This window comes from Leishmania martiniquensis, chromosome 11, assembly GCF_017916325.1.
Source record: "Leishmania martiniquensis isolate LSCM1 chromosome 11, whole genome shotgun sequence".
Classification (NCBI taxonomy): domain Eukaryota; phylum Euglenozoa; class Kinetoplastea; order Trypanosomatida; family Trypanosomatidae; genus Leishmania; species Leishmania martiniquensis.
Window position 1 is genome coordinate 178,548 of NC_090146.1, and position 17,846 is coordinate 196,393.

At 54.2% G+C, this 17,846-nt stretch overlaps 5 protein-coding genes across 5 annotated transcripts; all 5 read left to right on the forward strand.

Annotated features, from left to right (window-relative positions):
* Window positions 1–869: 869 nt before the first annotated feature.
* Window positions 870–4,052, forward strand: LSCM1_06561 (uncharacterized protein; the record flags this gene model as incomplete). Its single annotated transcript, XM_067323978.1, has 1 exon — window positions 870–4,052. One exon carries the CDS (start codon window positions 870–872, stop codon window positions 4,050–4,052), a length of 3,183 nt encoding a protein of 1,060 aa, XP_067180519.1.
* A 971-nt stretch (window positions 4,053–5,023) lies between these two features.
* LSCM1_06562 (uncharacterized protein) lies at window positions 5,024–6,244 on the forward strand (the record flags this gene model as incomplete). The annotated part of the gene is made up of 1 exon (XM_067323979.1): window positions 5,024–6,244. One exon carries the CDS (start codon window positions 5,024–5,026, stop codon window positions 6,242–6,244), a length of 1,221 nt encoding a protein of 406 aa, XP_067180520.1.
* Window positions 6,245–6,870: 626 nt separating this feature from the next.
* On the forward strand, window positions 6,871–7,269 carry LSCM1_06563 (uncharacterized protein; the record flags this gene model as incomplete). Its single annotated transcript, XM_067323980.1, has 1 exon — window positions 6,871–7,269. The coding sequence occupies one exon, from the start codon at window positions 6,871–6,873 to the stop codon at window positions 7,267–7,269; it is 399 nt and encodes a 132-aa protein (XP_067180521.1).
* A 3,303-nt stretch (window positions 7,270–10,572) lies between these two features.
* LSCM1_06564 (uncharacterized protein) lies at window positions 10,573–12,240 on the forward strand (the record flags this gene model as incomplete). Its single annotated transcript, XM_067323981.1, has 1 exon — window positions 10,573–12,240. The coding sequence occupies one exon, from the start codon at window positions 10,573–10,575 to the stop codon at window positions 12,238–12,240; it is 1,668 nt and encodes a 555-aa protein (XP_067180522.1).
* Window positions 12,241–15,535: 3,295 nt separating this feature from the next.
* LSCM1_06565 (uncharacterized protein) lies at window positions 15,536–17,239 on the forward strand (the record flags this gene model as incomplete). Its single annotated transcript, XM_067323982.1, has 1 exon — window positions 15,536–17,239. The coding sequence occupies one exon, from the start codon at window positions 15,536–15,538 to the stop codon at window positions 17,237–17,239; it is 1,704 nt and encodes a 567-aa protein (XP_067180523.1).
* Between the last annotated feature and the right edge of the window lie 607 nt (window positions 17,240–17,846).

Below are 17,846 nucleotides of genomic sequence, written 5' to 3' on the forward strand. Positions count from 1 at the left end.
CCGATGAGTTCTTATCTCCTGGGTGACGCAGAAGCTTCCGCAGAGAAATAGGCAAGTCTTTGTGAGCGCTTATATATATATATGAGAAGCTGTAAGAGACTTTTCGTGAACTCTACAGCGATCATATGGCTTGTGTATTCGTGAGGTGTATTGTGACTCCCTCTTTTGTGTGAACGACCTTTATCTTTTTGATTGAGCGCGGAGACAGGCAAAAGCTGGGATAAATGCCGCAAGAGAAACACGGCTGGGCAGGGTATTGTAGTGTGGATGTAGTTATTAAGCTGAGGAAGCTAGAAAAAGCCCATCTTTAATGAGACGCACAACCTTGTAGATTTGAGAGGTGCTTACGGGAGGCAAGTGTTTATTTGACTCCGTTTCAAAGGTAGTGAAAAAAAGTCATTTTCAGAGGGTTGGTGGGACTGGGAAACGGATCTGGTCAAGCTGTGCTAGCTTCTTTTTTCAAATGGCATACTCGGATGCGTTGCAGAGGGTCAATACTCGATGTGAGACCCAAACAAGAGAAAAAAGTTGTTTCTCATGTGCAATTTGGCGAACAGGTCTCGTACCGCTGAATCACTTTTGCAGCTGAAGAAATTGTAGGATTGCAGAGGCTTACATGCGCTCTCTTCGCGATACCGCTTGTTCTGATTCGATCACCGTATGATTTCGGCAGGAAATCTCTCCAGTGATTCAAAGAGCGGCAAACAAAAACAAGATGGCGCTGATCCTGACGCTCTCCCGTTAGGAAAGATGGTATGCTCTCTTTTTCTCATTTAAACCACTTATATGTCTTCTGCCGAAACTATGTGTTGCCATTTGATGAGAGTTTCATCAACAGTGCTGGTCTTTTTTCTCTCAAAGAATTCAACATGCTCAACGCTAATGCAAAAGCGTTCGTTCCACCGGGGGTGATCGAGGGGGCACCGCCGAGCTTCCTTACAATCGGCTGGTACCGGTATCGACTGAGCGTTCCGGTAGAGCGGAAAATGAGCGTCCTTCACGAAGATCGGTACCTGAACAGCATTTCATCGCTTTTGTCGCTGAAGTACCTCTACGCCGAACGAGGCGGCTTAGACGACGACTCTTTGCAGTACTTTCTAAACGGTCAGTTCATTATGTCGAACAACATCCCGTCAAACGGCAGCGACGAGCATGCTTCGTCAGGCTTTTTGCTCTCTCGGTCTATCTTGACGCTATACACAGACGTCGCCGCCATCGCACATTTGAATGATTCTCGGGGCCTTCTGGTGCACCTCAATTTGCCGACGGAATTCAGCGCCGACGTCTCTATTTTCTTGGCAAACGCATGGGAGGCCTTTTTCGCTGCCGTTTCGGAAAATGTGAGCGTGTCAGCAATCGGATACAGCCGCTCCGTGGTCGGTATGAGCGGAAACAAGACGAAAGGGACATACAGGCACTACTTTTTTGTAGCGTGCGTTTCGCCCGAATCGCTAGGGCCAGTGATTGCGAGCACCATGTCGGAGTCTCCTGTTCCCGTGGCGCGCATTGTTTGCGTGAAATCTGTTGTACCGTACCTATGCAGTCCCCATTTGCAACTAGGCGTTATGATTACTGTCGGCGAGGAGGCAAAGTGTAGTTCAATCAAGGATCGGCGCGCCGATTTTTCACTGGAAATGAAATATCGAGCAGACGATTTTTTCGAGGCGTGGAAACTTCTGCGCGGCATCGAAGAGCGAATATTGGAGACGCTCGACGGAGATGTGAAGTGGGACAGAATTCATGTTTTGCACCTGCACATCGACGTGGAACCAAGCGAAAACCCAGTCAGGGTACCAATTTGGGACATAATATGGTTCATTGGACTTGTGTGCAATGATTGTAGCGCCAGCATCATCGGTGTCTCATTCTCCACCTCAACTCTCGATGGTCCGACGAAAGGGCTGGTGAGTCGTAACAAAAGCGCACCATTTTATGTGTGCAGCAGTCTTGACGCAATGCTGAAGGCGGATTCGTCTCTTGACCCGGACAGCACATATTACGGGGGGGTTCCCTCGCATGTGAAGACAGTTTTGCCGACCTGGGCATGGGTGTCAGCCACTAGTGCCATGGAATTGTGGCAACGCGTTCAAAAACAGCTTCCCCAAGTCGAGATGTTGACACGTATGTCATTTGCGGAAGCTGCCGACAGCTTTGCTCGTGGCACGTACATGGTTAACCGAAAAGCTGTGGGAACGCCCATCGTCGTCGGAACAGATGCGAAGGGCCACATTTTTGGGCTCGACGTTACCCACCACAGCGTTTTCGGCCTTCCTCTGTGTTTTGGTGGCGCGGTAGATCCTGTGATCAGTTGCGTGTTCAAGGGCACGCTTTCTCCTTCGTACCGGAGCTGCCTGGATTATCGTATCATCATAGACGACGTCTTGCTTTTCAGAGGCAAGGAAACTAAAGGCATTCCATTTGCCGAGCGCATGCGCATGGTGAGCAGTCTTGGGATCGAGGACGAAAGCACGTGGCCGCACGCCCATCCTGGGCACATTGTGATTCTTAAAGCGGAGTGCCTTCCGCTAGATTCCTCCAAGAAGCTTGTCGACACTCCAGTCTTTGATCACAGTAATCTGGGTCTCGTTTTCACCCCATCGATGCGGCCAGATGATGATTCGATATTACCCACGTTTGTCTGGCTCCCCCCAACGTCCATCACTGTTCGTTTCGCAGTCGAAAGCGTCGTACCCGCTAAAGAAACGAATGAAGGTTTCGATCGCGCTTACCTTGGGGTCTCTTCAAACAACGTCCACAACAAAATAATCATACCCTACGAAGGCGAATTCGCAGATTACCAGAGGGAGGCGTACCCCACACTAGCTGCGGGCTCGATTGTGGAATGCCTACTTCGCCGTGCGGAGGATGGAGCTCACTGGTGGGATGTTCTGCAGGACGTTGACGTCGCCGAAAACTATGAGGCAGATTCGTTTGATCACGTTGATGAGCTTGTTCATAGTCCTGGTGTGACGCAGGAGGAGATGTTGTGGCTTTTGAAGGCGCCCTCTTATCAGTGCGAGAGATGCCACAAGGTCAATGATATGGGAAGAAGGAATATTAGGCACAATGCGTACTGGTGCAAGAGCTGCTGGATCGAAACGGGCCATGGCGATTGCATGTACTGCGGACGCATTTTTCTGCTAGGCATGCTGGACGGCACCAGCAAGCTTTTTTACTGCGAAGAATGCTGGAAGACGTTTTCGACCCTCAACACGGGGGCTGAAATCGGATACCACGTCCCACCGCCGCCAAACGCGACGTTTACACAGCAGGTGACCACGCGATGTATCTCTCTCTTGATCGATCTGATGAATCCAAAGACGCCGTCGAACGACGTACTGGATTTGTGCTGTGGCGGGTCTGTTGTGCGAAAATGGATGCGGAACAAAACTTCGCGCTATGTGGGCATCGATTTGAAGCGCAGTGTGATCGATGCGACGACGAGCGTCATTTGTAGCTCGAAGGAAATGCCACTCGATGCACGCTACGACGCCATATGCGGCGACGTGTTTTCCGACGACTTTTGGATGAGCACTATTGTGAAAATCCATCCCCGGCAGTTTCACGTCATCAGCTGCTTCGCTGGGTTTCACCATGCTTTTGGTAGCGAGGAAAAGGCGCGTCATTTTCTGGGCAGCGTCGCCAACGCCCTGGTTCCTGGCGGCACCTTTCTCGGTATGTTTATCGACGCTAGCGTTCTCTTTGCCAAAGGGAAGAAGTACGCAAACAGCATCATGAAAGCAGGATGGTCCGTCGACTCCGTTCCGCGCATTGGCCACACGTTCCAGTTCACCACCAACGACGGGCCAATGCGTGATGTGAACGTCATACCCATTGATTTCTTGATAGCGGTGGCCTCAGAGTATGGGCTTCATGCGGTGTCCGAAGCTTACCTGACGTTTCGCGAGCTGATTGAGAAAGATGCCAGCTGGACCAAAGTTCCTTCCGCAGACGAAAAGGAGTACTTGTGCGCACGGCGAACATTTGCCTTCAAGAAAGAGAGCAATGAGCTCGCACCGTCCTCGCCTGGACGTAAATCTGACATCGATTGACGTTTCAAACGCCATCCGCTCGGAGGGGTTGCTGCTCTGACTTTTTTCCGCCTAACTCGTTCGGCGCTGAGGATAAAAGTACAGCGGCGCAAGTCGTGCTGCGCAAGTCGACTCATTCTGCTTCCTTTCCGCCTATCTATAGCGCGCCGACCACCCAACTTTACGCCGTAAGGTAGTCTCTCTTTTTTCTGTCAGCTCGCCACCTTCTTTTTCTTATTTGACTGATTGTCTCTCTTCCCTTTTTTTCGTTCTCGTTAAGGAGGTGTGCGTGTGTGTACTACACTCTGATTGATAACCGTTTTTATCTAAGCAGGAGCGAAGACTCGAGAAGGCTTACTTAAGAGTTACTTGAAAAGAGGAGCAAGGGCGCGGATATGCTGAGCGCCGCTGCGGCAGGCTCTCAATTCTCAAATGAATATTACACACTGATGCGCGTTGCTCAGCCTTCTCCGCTGTATTGTACCGTGCGCCCTCGCTTTTCACACGATCACCACTTTTTTCCTCTTCACTAAAAACTACAAGATTAAGTAACCCTTTTCCAGAAAGCGAAGCAAATCTAACCAATTGGCAGATGCAAAGGCGATGACGCTGCTGCGCGTTGGGACAATCGCTCTGGGTTCGTCTGGGCAGTCTCTTCCCCTCAAGGCAAACTTCACTGAGCTCTTCCCGCGGTTTTGGTGAAGTCGAAGGTGTCACCTCGTTTAGCTTATCCGCTGCCGAGGGGGTAAAATGGAAGGGAGAGAATGTGTCACGTATACTTGTCTTACATCGCCTGGCTTCTTCCCGACCGCTTGCTTCCCCATTGTATGTAGCACATCTGCCCTCGGGGTGAAAACTAGAATCCTCTGGTGTCTTGTGTATTTAGTTGTCTGCATCGCTGCAGCGTTCTCGCTGAGGTCGAGGGCGTCTCTTGCACCTCTCACGCTTAGCACATCTAGTAGCTCTTTCATACATCCCAGCAGCTGGTCGCCATGCCTCCGAAAGGCCGGTCCAAGTCCTTGGCAAAGGCTCAGAGGGCAAAGGCCAAGAAGGAGAGGCAGCTGCTGGAGGCTCGGATGCGGCTCTGCGAAGAAAAGTGCGCTGAGGTGCGAGGATATCTCGAGCCGACAGGTCGTAACGCTGAGCCCAACTTCATCAAGGCCAAGGCGGCGTTGGATGCCGCCATTGAGGCATACGACGCCAACTCGCTCGCGTTCTTCATGCTCGGGCAGTGGAACCGGAAGCAAGGAATGTACGAGGAAGCCATTGAGAGCTACTCTCAAGCGCTGGATTTGGAGCCGACGAATGTGCAGGCTCTCGAGTGGCGCGCAAGCTGCTATCAAGCTTTGCACGATTACTTGCATGCCATCGAAGACAATACCAGTATCATCTCGCTAGATCCAGAAAACGATCACGCGTATAACATGCGTGGCCTGTGTGTTCTGCAGAGCAGTGTACCCGGTTTGCGTTTGCGCTCCATTGACTTCAAGTCGTGCGTGCGTGATTTTAGCACCGCGGTCCGCCTCAACGAGGCTAACTACTACGCCATGGCAAACCTGGGCAAGGCGTACGAGATTCAAGGCCATTTGGAGAAGGCGGTCGATTGCTACAGAAAGGCGCTTGAAAGCAGCGAGAACTATACCTACGCGAGGTTTCGCCGCGGTTGCACGGCACTGTGCATGGCTGAAAGGTTGCTTCTGCGGCGGGGGGAGGAGGAGGGGAATTCTGAAAGCGACACGGAGGCAGCTTCTGGCACGAATAAGGCACAGGGTTGCACCTCGACCCGACATATGACAGAGGCGGCATCCTCAACGAGCAATCGAGCCCCTGGAGGCGCAGCGACTCTCAAAGAAGTGAAGGCGGAGGTGCGCCAGCAAATGGAGGAGGAGAAGGAAGCGCGAAAAGTAGAGGAGTTGTTGAAGCTGGCTGATAGTGATTTCTCCTTGCTTCTAGACCATACCCCAGAGGCAAAACAGCTCGCGGCGGACCCGGCAGTGGTACTGAGCATCGGCATTTGCGCACTTTTGAGCAAGAACATCAACAGAGCAGAGGAGTACCTGAGGCTTGCTCAGGACATCGTGGCGAAGAGGCCGAGCCTTGTCGAGAATGGGGAAGCGCCACCGCTCGAAAACAGAGACACGTTCAAGAGTGTACTGGATATTCGGCTAAAGGAGCTGCAGAAGCTGAAAGACATGGCAAGATCCGCGGCATAACACCGCTTACACTCTTTTTCTCTATGCATATGTACAGATGAAAAGCTCCGTTTCGTTCTTGGGCACCTGCCAAGCGCGCTGGGCGTTTCATTTTTCCGAAACGCCGAGCCCTATGGTACCTCATTGTTTTCGTCGTGATGTGAAAGAGAAGTCAGACAAAGCGGCGACACCCTCGCACGCACGAAGCGAGAGCCTCGGCGAGTCGGGTTATCAGTGTTTCAACCTATTTCAAAGCAACGTACGCTGCGAAAAAAGAAACACCCCCTTGCGTAGCTCACAAGGGGGCCGGGAGGACTTGAGTCCGTCTTCGCGCACACGGCTCTCGCATCTCAGCAGAGAAGGAGATGAACATGTGCCGGCCACGGAATGGCCGGCGATGGGGCACGCCTGCGGGTTCTGTTTCATCGTAAACCTTTTCTGCTTGGCTATCGATGACGGCACACACTCTACCCTTACTCCTTTCCGCGCACTTCATGACGTTTATTACACGCGCAACGAGAAAAAAACACAAATCATATGCATCCGGGTACACACACACACACAAACCGAAAAGAATCTTTCACGTGTTGTCGTACCCTCCTCCTGTGGGTATTTTCGATTCGTTTTTATAGCACATTTGTTCGCCCATGCTTCGCTCTACGGTGACGAAGCGGAGCGGCTTCAGCGTAAAAGAGCTGTATCCGCATGGGGTGCCGACGCGCACCTTTCCGTATCGCGAGCATCAGAAACAAATTAGCTTGGCACCCACCGCAGGCGGGTTTTATGTAACCAAGCATGCCCTTGGCTGGCCGTTTCAAATCCCGTTCGAGTGGCTCTTCTATCGCTCCTCCGTGACCTTCTTTCTGCTCTGCGTTGCGTATGATATGCTCTTCGGCCTTCCACACCCCTTCATGAAGGAGGTGCCGCCTGGAACGCCGCATCACTTTTTTTTCGGTAACGCCGGCGGGGCGCCGCATCACTTGTGGCAGTACCAAGACGGCTGGACGGTGCCGAACATGTCTGGTGGCCGGCGCTGGTGCGACTAGGGCGCTCTCCCAGCTCGCGTCTGCCACGCTAAAGAGCTGCAGTCAGCGAGGTGGAATACCCCGGTGGGGGGGGGAGGGTGAAAAAGGGGCAAAGCACCACTAGGATACCACTCCCCCCCTTCCTCTCGCCCCAGACAGTTTGCACGCACACATGAACCACCTGGGAGGAGTGGATCGGGGTCTTCCTTTTTTCCATTTTGTTTTTCCTTTTCTGCGTAGAACTGCTTAGCACATCTGTAGCCTCTGCGATCTAGTTCTGATGCCGGCTCTCCATACACCACATGCCCTTTTTTTCCTTTGTCCCGGCAGCGATGTGGACTTGGCATCATCTGTGCTGCCCCCTTCCCCCCTCAAGAAGAAAAGGCAAAAACAAAGAGATATTTTATGGGCGCATTGCTTCCAATGTGCCCACGTATGGAATCGGCGGACTCTCAGCGCAAGAAGCGCAGCTCGCCCTTTTTTCACCTCAAATGAGCACCATCTCCCCCGTGACGGGAAGGGGCGCAGGCACATTTGATGCTCATCGCCAGCTGATAGGTGTGTGCGTGTGTGTGGGGAGGTGAATGACAATCAGCACTCTTTTCTTTTCTGTCCTCCCTTTTTTCCTCCTCTCATGACCTTGACGCTGTCAAAGCTTCGTCACCCTTTTCACACATGAGCTCTTGTGCTGCAGAGGATCAAGAGCTGCATTAGGTTGATTCGCTCTCTTCTGGACACACGCACTCGCAGCCGAATATATATATATGTGTGTGTATCAAAACCTCTCGCGTATGGGCTCTTCCAGCCGCTGGCACACCGCTCAGCGAACACCCCTTTCGATCTCTTCAACTCTCACGGTTTGCCTTCGGCCTTATCTTTATCGGCTCCCTTCTTGCCCCTTCCACCACATGTGCACCCTGAACGGTCTTTTTTTTTCTTTCGCTCACATTCTGTATCCTCGGACTCGCATTGCCGAATGCTGATTCACCTCTCTGCACACCCTTCTACAGCCTGCTCTGATGTCGCGTGGACTTTAGCGTTATGCTTGTTTAGTTCCCTTCCCTGATATGTGTTCTACCCTTCGGTTTGCTCTTTTCCACGCGTCGAGCGGTAACCTCTAATAAAGTTCCTTGTTCCGTGCTTTTCTTTTCTGGGTCGCTTTAGTGCACCTATGTCTGGCTCTCCCTGTCCCACGGCCTGGCTATTGTGGCGTTTCCTTTCCGCCGGGGGTGTCGTCTTTATTTTTTTCGCTTCTGGTGCACTTCTCGGTGCTCCTGTGCTCTCCTCGAAAGCGCGGCTCATCGCCAACATCGACTCCCTCTCTCCTTCCACGTTCCTCTTATCCCGCCGGTCAACCCTCCTTATCGCCCTTTCGGTCATGCCTTGCCTCCGAGAAACAAAAAGGCAACGCCACATCCTTCCGCCCTCCTGTCTCGCCCTTGCGGCTGGACACACTTCCGCGCGCACGCACACACCTGCAAGATCGACGCCTGCTCCTCGATGCGCTCTGAGAGTGGGCTTCGCCAAAGGTGCTCCTCTTTCCCTGGCCGCCACGTGGCGCGCCGAGCCGGAAGATTGGAGTTTTTGGCCACGAACGAGGGCGGCCAACAGGTTTGGGGGGGGGGCTGGCTTCAGCGAGCAGGGAAGCCTTCTCCCCTGAACGCGCCTCCTCTGCGATGATGATGTCGTGAACAAGTCCGATGCCCTCTTGGCGTCTGCATAGTGTATATTACCGTCACCTGCCTACGGTCAGGCGACGCGCTTGCTCACCCGCTTTACGAGTGCGACGGTCTGGCAGTGGAACAGGGCAGTCTGGACGGAGACGGTGCTCTCACACTTGTGAGCGCAGAGCGTGACGCAGCGGCAGCAGACCCCCGCTTCCCTCGATTTCCCGGTTACCATAATCGGCAACCTGCAAAGGGAGGCGTCCGGCAGGTCCACGGCCACTCAGGGCTCACAAGGCGCTGGCGCCAATGGCTCTGCTCGGCGGGTTGGCGGCCAAGGCCTACGTCCTTCTTTCCAGAGGGCTTCGAAGAGTGCGTCGTCACGGTTTTCATGGGCCAGTATCGATGGGTGTGCTGGGGTCGGCGCAGCGGCTCTTGGAACGCTAGCATCAAGGTCGAATGATCCTCTCAGATGAAGCGCCACTCGCGCCAAGCGCTTTACGGCATTCTGGGAACTGAGCAGACTTTTTCCCGACAGGAGCCGTAGTTTACCTTCTCATAAACCACAGCCCAGCGTCGCCCGCCACCATGCAGTCGGAAGAGGGCTCGGCTCCTTGCTGAGGCTTCGCCCTTCTCCCCCCCCCCCCCGCGTGGCCGTGGCGGGGGGCGGCGGAAGGTCCCCCTACCGCGCTCTCATTGAAAAAAAAAACAGCTGCAGAGGTAAGCTGGCGGCCCGGAGAGATGGTGCTTGTGGGGGGACGAATCCTAGGGGGGAGGAATGGGATCTCTTTCCCTTCTCTTAGAAAAACACAAGGTAAATGGGGAAGCTTCTTGACCTGTGAATATCGAAAGCGGCACTATGGCAGCCCTGCGGGTCAGTCAAAGATGATCGTGGGCAGCAGAGGCAGCTTCACGTCACTTCCCTTGGAGTGTGCGCAGCTATGAAGACAATGCATCCATGGCTGTACAGCACCCTCGGAGGTGACCACACTTCCACTCTACTCTCCCATATACTTCATGTACGATATGGGGAAGAAACACACACATGCACACACAAAGTATGTGTGTGGGGCTGAGGAGAGCCAGAAGGCGAGGATGTTCTGACTTTTGTGTTGCCCCACGCTCTCTCTCTCTCTTTCTCTCTTGTTTTCTTCTCCGGCGCACGCCTCCGCTTTTTCTGACTCTCGTGTCTCGACGAGACGACTTTTTTTTTTCTCTCTCTGCTCTCATCTGACATTCCTGCATCCTTTCAGAGTAGAACAGCGAAACACACATACGCAGACGCACACGCACGCCCATAAGACGAAGGGAATACACTGGTCTGCTCGTGCTTTCTCCCCCCTTTTTTTCCCGTTCTCACCCCCTTACCCTTCCACCTCTTTCTCTGTCGTCTTTTGCATCTGCATAGACGTCCGAGTTTACATGGATGGCACTTCATCCACCAACGAATTTCTTGTTTTCTTCTCATGCTTTTCATCTTATTTACTGGTCTCACCGGATCCTATAAAGCAAGCTTTGCCACAGTGGAGGAGAAGCGCCTGCAGACGTGGGCGCAAGGAAGTGAGATAGCGGCGAAGCTAGATGTAGCGTCATACCGCTTGACTTTGTAGGAGTTTCAGCGGTGCTGCCTTTGGAGGTGCACCAGCAGAGGCTGACCAACATGGATCCTTCTGTGTACGAGGTCTTCGAGGAGTGCCGCTACAAAAGTCTGCTTGCCGTCTGTCATCTAGCCCGGCTAATTGATGCCGCCATGTCTGGGTTTGAGGAATCGGCACAAGTGTCTGCTGCGCAGACGCACGAGGACGCAAGCTACTACGATGGCGCCCTTAGCAGTACCTTAAGCACAAAGCGGGAGGAGCCTATCGGACAGCCCACCTCGGACGTCGCCATTAGCCCCGGTAGCACGGAAGATCTGCCCCTCTTCATTCCCTTGGTCGATAACGACTCGGACAGCTCATTCTGCACGATGCTGCACGTGGAGGCGGAGGGTAGCTCGAACGCAAGTGGGCTGGGGTACTTTTCTGAGAATGCCGCAAAGGAGCGAAGCAAGCAGAGCACAGACGTGAAGGGTGCCTCCCCGGCCGCTCCTGGAAGCGGAGAGCGTCATGTTGCCCTGTTTCCTCATTTCAACGGTCACTGGGAATGCGGCATCTTCAGCGGGAAACGGGTGTACATCGATACAGGCGGCTTATACATCGGTCGTGGAGCGACCGCGCTGGTTTACGAGGGGTGGATGGTGGTGACGGATATGGTGGGCGGCAGTGAGGTTTGCCTTGCCAAGGTTCCAGTAGCGATCAAGGAGGTAACGTACAATGCAAAAGAGAGAAAGGTGCGCACGTTGTATGAGCTGGCGGTGAATCTGCGCTTGGATATGGTACATCCTGGTATAGTGCACAGCTACTACGCAGGGACGTACACGCCCCACCTAGATGTCTTCCGCGGAGGAGGGAAAGCAATGCTGTACGCTCACCTGGTGCTGGCACGCAGTGCCACAGGCAGCGTTGCCGATGTGCTGAAGCGCGCTGGCCCGCTTCCTGAGTCGGAGATTAAACGATGCATCGCGGAGGTGCTTTCGGCGCTCCAGTGCATTCACGAGGACTACCGCCTCGTTCACAACGACATAAAACCGCACAACATTCTTATCTTTGACGACCCCAGTGGCTATTATGCAGATTTCAAGTATCAAATTACAGACTTGACCAGCATTGCGCCGTCCACACCTATCGAGGATGCTCTGCGGGATATTGCCGCCGCAACGAAACGGCATGGAAGTGTTTTCTCGGAGGGGGGTACGGTCATGTACATGTCCCCGGAAAGCTGTCTGGGGCTGGGGACACTGACCAGCAACGATGTGTGGTCGCTCGGCATCACGGCGTTCCACATGGCAACGGGAACGTTGCCTTGGCGACCACTGGAGCGGCAGTATCCCAGTATCATCTTGAACGGGTACCGCCAAAAGTACACCTTGCAGAGTTTGGTCGGCATGCACTTCAACAACATAAGCGAAGCTTCCCGGGCTTCTAACCCGACAGGGGCAGGGGACCTACCGCATGCAGACTGCGACAAAAAGCCCTGTGTCCGATTTCACGCCAGCAGCACTTCTAGCCCAATGACGACAGGTAGCTCCAGCTCCACAAGCCAAGTACTCCGCGACCAGTACAAGGAGTTTGAGCCCGTGCTTGACATTTTGGACGAGGTGAACGTCTCAAGTGAATTCCGCAGCTTTTTGGCACAGTGTCTCATTGAAAATCCAGTCAAGCGCCCTACCTGCCGTCAACTAAGAAGCCATCCATTTGTGAAGGACGTAAAGTTGGCGTCACAACACTGACGTCTGTCTGTGGCTGCGCATGTGCGCTGTCGCTGCAACCTCTCTTTTGCCTTCCACGCTTACTTCGTTCTCTATTCGTTGTCTACTACTCAAAGCCATTGCTCTTTTCCGTCCTTTTTGTTTCTGTATTCGCTCGCTCTCTCTCCTCCGCGTCGTCTCGGACGCTCATCTCTGCAGGGTCCCGTTACGGATTGTGCCACGATGCGCGCGTTTCCCTCGCTTTTGAGGTAAACGGTCGTCTTGGAGCTGCAGAAGGGAAGGCTACATATCGAGAGGGATGCGCGCGGCGCCCGATTGCCTAGCATGTTGCGACCACGCAGTTGGTTCGTCGAGGCTATCTCTCGGTCCTTCTCGGCGACTTGCGCGGTGGAAGAGTGCTGCGGATGTTTTTTGAGTCCCCTGTGTGCTCAACATCCGCCCAAGCTCGCTTGCCGCGTGGTAGGAGCGGAGATGAAGCGGCACTCGTCACGTGTTGGGTAGTATGGCACCCGCGGATGACCCTGTGCTACGACCCTCGCTTAGTAGAGGTGGATATGCACACTCCACAACTTTCCTGGGCGCAGATGGGCCTTAAGCGGAAGCAGAGACGACGTTTCGGGCAGCCCCCTCACTCCCTCTCCCTCTCCCCCCGAAAAATTTTCGACTTGCGTGAGCCTGGGTGACACGAAAGCCGAGGCGAAAGTGAGGAGGGAAAAGTGAAAATTGATGCACGGACTGTCGTCGTACATTTTTTTGTTTGGCTTCTTCAATGCGTGCGTGTGTATATTTTTCATCTGCGCCTCGCTATTCCTTTCCCCCTCAACCCTCTGAGCTTTATTACCTGCTCGTTTTTTCTCGTCTCTACTCGTGTGTGTGTGCGTCGTCGAAACATGTGGCAGCACGTGCGGGCAGAATTTCACTATGTGGGTGTGACTTCCCATGTCGTGGTTGGGCAAGCGTTTCATCGCCTGCTCTCCTCCTCCTGCTACACGTCTACTTTGCTTCCCGATCTGTGATGTGTGTTGTGGTGCGCTGCCCCCACCACGTACACCCCGACGGAGACACGGAGGATACAGCAAAGCGTTCTCTGACTTCTTTTTTTGTATCGGTTTGCATTTAACCCTGTCGGACGGTTTCGTCTTGTCCTCTCCCCTCGTGCGCGTCTCGCGCGAGCTTCACTCTCAGCGGGTGCGACCACTTTTCTGTTTCCCGTTTTCTCTCTTTTTTTTCACTTTCCCTTCCAATCGCTGGAGAGAAAGGGCTGGGCACACTCAGCACATCAGAGCAAAAAAAAATGAAAACGCCGCCACGCAAATAGGAAGAGCGAAACGAAGAGGGGCAAATCGAAGTCGCCCTGGAGGCGAGCATGACACCTGTACCCGCTTGCTTTCAAACGTGCAACTCATCGAAACGATGCTTTGGATATGCTTTATTCACCCTTTTCGCAGGCCGTCGCAGCGAATCTTATCAACAGCGCCAATCGAGTTTTTTTTTCTTTCAAAATGGTGAAAAAGAAGGAGCCGAGGAAGTGCTCACCAAGGGTACTTAGGGGTGCGGAGCGCAGCATTCATATACACCAACATACGCACGCTTTCATACACCTGTGGTCGATCCCTAGCAGAGAGGGAGGGAGGGAGGGGAGGGCCATCTGAACCTTTCCAAGTAGACATGGTACTTAGTCGTGGTGGTGGACGCGAAGCACCTGCTTGCTAGTCCTCTGCAGCTCACATCATCCTTTCTCTCTCTTTTCTTACAGTTCTGCATCAATAAGACTAGGCTTCTTCTGACTTTTAGTGCGCACGCAAACGGGCAGGGAGGAGAGGAAGGACGCACCTAAGCGAGGAAACAGAAAGTGAAGAGGTGAGAGGGGGGCTCTCTTTTTTCCGTTAGGCTTGCTTCCAGCGTTCAGCGGAGTGCGTTCGCCCTGCGGGCGGGTGGGGTGGGGTGGGGGGAGGCAGAGGAGTGAGTGCAAAGGCACATGACCCCGGCTTTTCTCTACGTGAGGGGGAAAGGACAATAAGGGGGGAGCGTGACGAGATCTCTCGCCCTATTCCCTGTAGGGCAGGCCATCCAGAACCATGCAAACAATGCTTTCAGCTTCACGCAAAGGACAGCGTATCTGCGTATCCGCTCAGGTGACGATATGTATGGGAGCACACACGCGAATGAGCAAGGCAGCAGCACTGTTGCGCACGCTTCTTTTGCGCTCTCCTCACGAAAGGCGTACACCACCAAGGGCCATGCCTTCCGGGGTGTACTCGCCAAGCTGGTTGAGGGAGATTGAAGCCATGGGCGAAAACGTTTGACTGAAAGTACTATGAGCGCGCTGTTATTTCAGCCCGGCTCCACATGACGCTCTTCTTTCCACTTAGACGATGGCTGACTGCTTTGATTTCTCACCTTTGATTTCGCACCCCTGCATCTTTGTGCGCCTTCACTGGGCACAGCCTCTGCAATACGCACTATCCCCCCCATACAGCTTTCTTGCTTCGCAAGGCGCATTGCATCGCCTCTACTCTACGGCCACAGGCTACCCTATCCTCTCTTTCCATATTGTACTGGTTGCAGTAGCTCTCCTCCTTGTTCTTGGCATTTCTCTTGCCACCCTCTACGGATCATTGAGAACGCACTTTCTTTGGTCTGATTTAGCAACACTAAAGGCGCAGAGGCTGTGCTCCACCGCGCCGACGAGAACAACTGTACGCTTGCCCCGCTCAACCAGTGTGTGGCTTCTTTCCGTATCTGCCTTGGCAAACATTTCCTTTGCAGTTTGTAAGGTGCGGGTGGCTCGGAAACGACCGTATTACTGTGCCTAACCTCACTCACGCTACGGTCAGCGCGGTCTTGTTCCTCTCCCCCCTCTCTTTCTCCTTAGCTGACGTTACAAGGGGCAAGACGAATTTGCAGAGAAAGGCATACACGCGCCACGCCACACGGCATCATACATAACACTCGAGTGCCCCACTGCTCACGAAAGGGCATTTTTCTCTCTCTGTGTGCTTGTGTCTCTTTCCAACCCCCCTCTTCCCCCCTCAGTGTCGTCACCGTTCATTACCGTTTAATTCCTCTCAGGGTCGCGCCCCTTTCTCGCCGATACAGACGTATACACACACACACACACGTTTTTTTTCGAGACTTCAACTCTTTTTTTGTTGCAGCCAGCACAGTCTTTTTTCTCGCACACCACCGTCGACTGCTTGCGAGCGAAAGGCGCCCTTCCTACTTTTCCGAATCGAGATACCACAGCCCCCTTTCCGCGCTCACCATTCTAGTGCCTTTTAACACTTTCACACTGCTCTTTACGATCGTTGTGTGAATGAAGAGGTATGACTCTAATCAGTTAGTTCGGCAGGTGTACGAGCACCCGCCTCGTAGCCACCTTTATAACCCTGTAGCACCGAGCGAGGGCAATCTCACTCCTACCGCATCATCCGTCGATGCGGCCCCCAGTCCGCACGAGAGCCCGGGCGGCAGGAGCGCCAGAGGGGAAAACCAAGATGTGACCGATTGTTGCGTCGACTCCTCTGTTTACGCCTCAAATAGGGTTGATGCGAAGGCGCCGCAGAAGGCGGCGGTGAGACGAAAGACTCTCTCCACCTTGCTTCTGACGGGACTAATGTACACATTCACCATCAGCGGAGCCTACGGGATCGAAGAGTCGGTGATGGGTGGCGGTGTCTTCTTGACCATTATCTCTATTATGGTTCTTCCTGTGATAATGGGGGTCCCCATGGTGCTGGTTGTCGCAGAGCTCGCATCTGCGGTGCCGTCCAACGCTGGCTTCCTCATGTGGATCAAACTGTCGTTTCACCGGTGTGTGTACCTTTCCATGGCCCTCATGTCGCTCATCTACATTGCCGTCGACAACGCCCTCTACCCGACGTTGTTCTCCGAGTATTTGTGCACATCTATCAGATGCAGCGAGCTGGGGGCGAAATGGCTGCGGGTGGGCATGCTTCTCTTCACGTATGCCCTGAACCTGCTTGGGGTAGAAGCGGTGGGTGTGGCGAGTGTCCTGCTAACCGTGCTCACAGCATCCCCGTTTGTCATCATGTTTCTTCAGCAGCAGCTGACCACCGGCTTTTACGTGAACTGGCCAGCCGTGGCCTTCATCCCGAAATCCATCAACTGGACCACGTTCATCGCCACCGCTTCTTGGTGCCTCTCTGGGCTTGAGCAGGCGGGAACCGTCGTGGAAGACGTCGAGGACTCGCAGCGCACCATCATTGGCTCTCTCATCCCCCTCATCGGGCTCGCCATTGTCACTTATGTACCCCCCATCGTCACGGGCGCCAGCGTATCGAGGGAGTCGCTTGACTTGTCAAAGTGGCGGACAGGCTATTGGGCGGAGGTGTCTTTCCAGGTGGGCGGCAATGCTCTCAAGTTCATTACAGTGGCGGGCGGCATTCTCTCCGCGCTCGGGCTGACTCTCTCGGCGCTATGTACGACGACTCGCATCATTTCGGGGATGGCACTCACGGAGGCCTTTCCAGGAAAGGTGGGCGTGTGGCTGTCGCAGCGCAACGAGCGATTCGGCACGTATCACTGGACGTTGACCCTCAACACCGTGCTCACCGGCCTCTTTTCGACGGTGCTGGGCTTTGGCTCGTTGGTGCTGGTGGATCAGTGCCTCTATGGCATTCGCGTGATTGTAATTCTGATCTCGTTTTACCGCTTTCGCCAGCTTTACCCGTATCTGCCGAGGCCCTTCCGCATTCCATTCGATGGTTGGCGACTGCACCTCATGATGGGCGTGGCGCTCCTTTCGTCTGTGGCCCTCACCATTATTTCTCTCTGTCAGCAAAAGTTGACTGCTATTTTGTGCGCGGCTGTGGTCGTGGGCTCCTGCCTCGTATCTTTTGTGTATTGCCACTTTTTCCACCGGAACGATTTTGCTGGGCGTATTGTGACATTCGTCACCACGATCCCAACCGATGCGGAGAGCACTGGTGGTGGCGATAGGGCTGAGACCGTCTCGCAGCGGGAATCGCAGAACTCTCTTCTCCCCAAAAGGGAATAGGGACTTTCTTCCCCCCACCTCCGCGTGCCCACTCTCTGCCGTACAACCTGCATGCAGCCCCACCGCCCCCCCACGCTCCCAGACGGTCACGGGGACAATCACGTGGTGCGGAGGAGCATGAGACGCCCGTTGCAGCAATGTGCCCGCTCAGCTGTCTGAGCTCGGCCTCTGCCCTACACTCTGCCCACCCCGCCTCGCAGGTCGTCTTGAGGCCGCACGGCCCATGCCCGTCGCCACCTGGTGCGCTTCTCGAGGTGGTGCAGGCTGCCTGCGAGTGGGCAGAGCGAGGCCGAGGGATGGGGGGGCGATGCGCTCGAGTCATGCTGGCACCCCCTCGCCCATCATGTGGACGGCGCAGACGTGCCGGCTGTCGCTGGTCTGTGAGCCGCGCGCACGGAGGGGTGCGCCTTCTCTCGTCATGAGGGCGAAGAAGAGAGGTGACGTGGACGCACCACAAGGGACTCATAGGACAAGGGAAACGAAGGCGAAGAAATGCCGGGCAGGACTTACGCAGTGAACCATATGTTTTCGTCCCCCTTTCTTTTTTCGTATAGTGCGCGCAACGGCTTCACGCCGCGCGGATCTAATGGTTTAGTTTCCGTCTCTT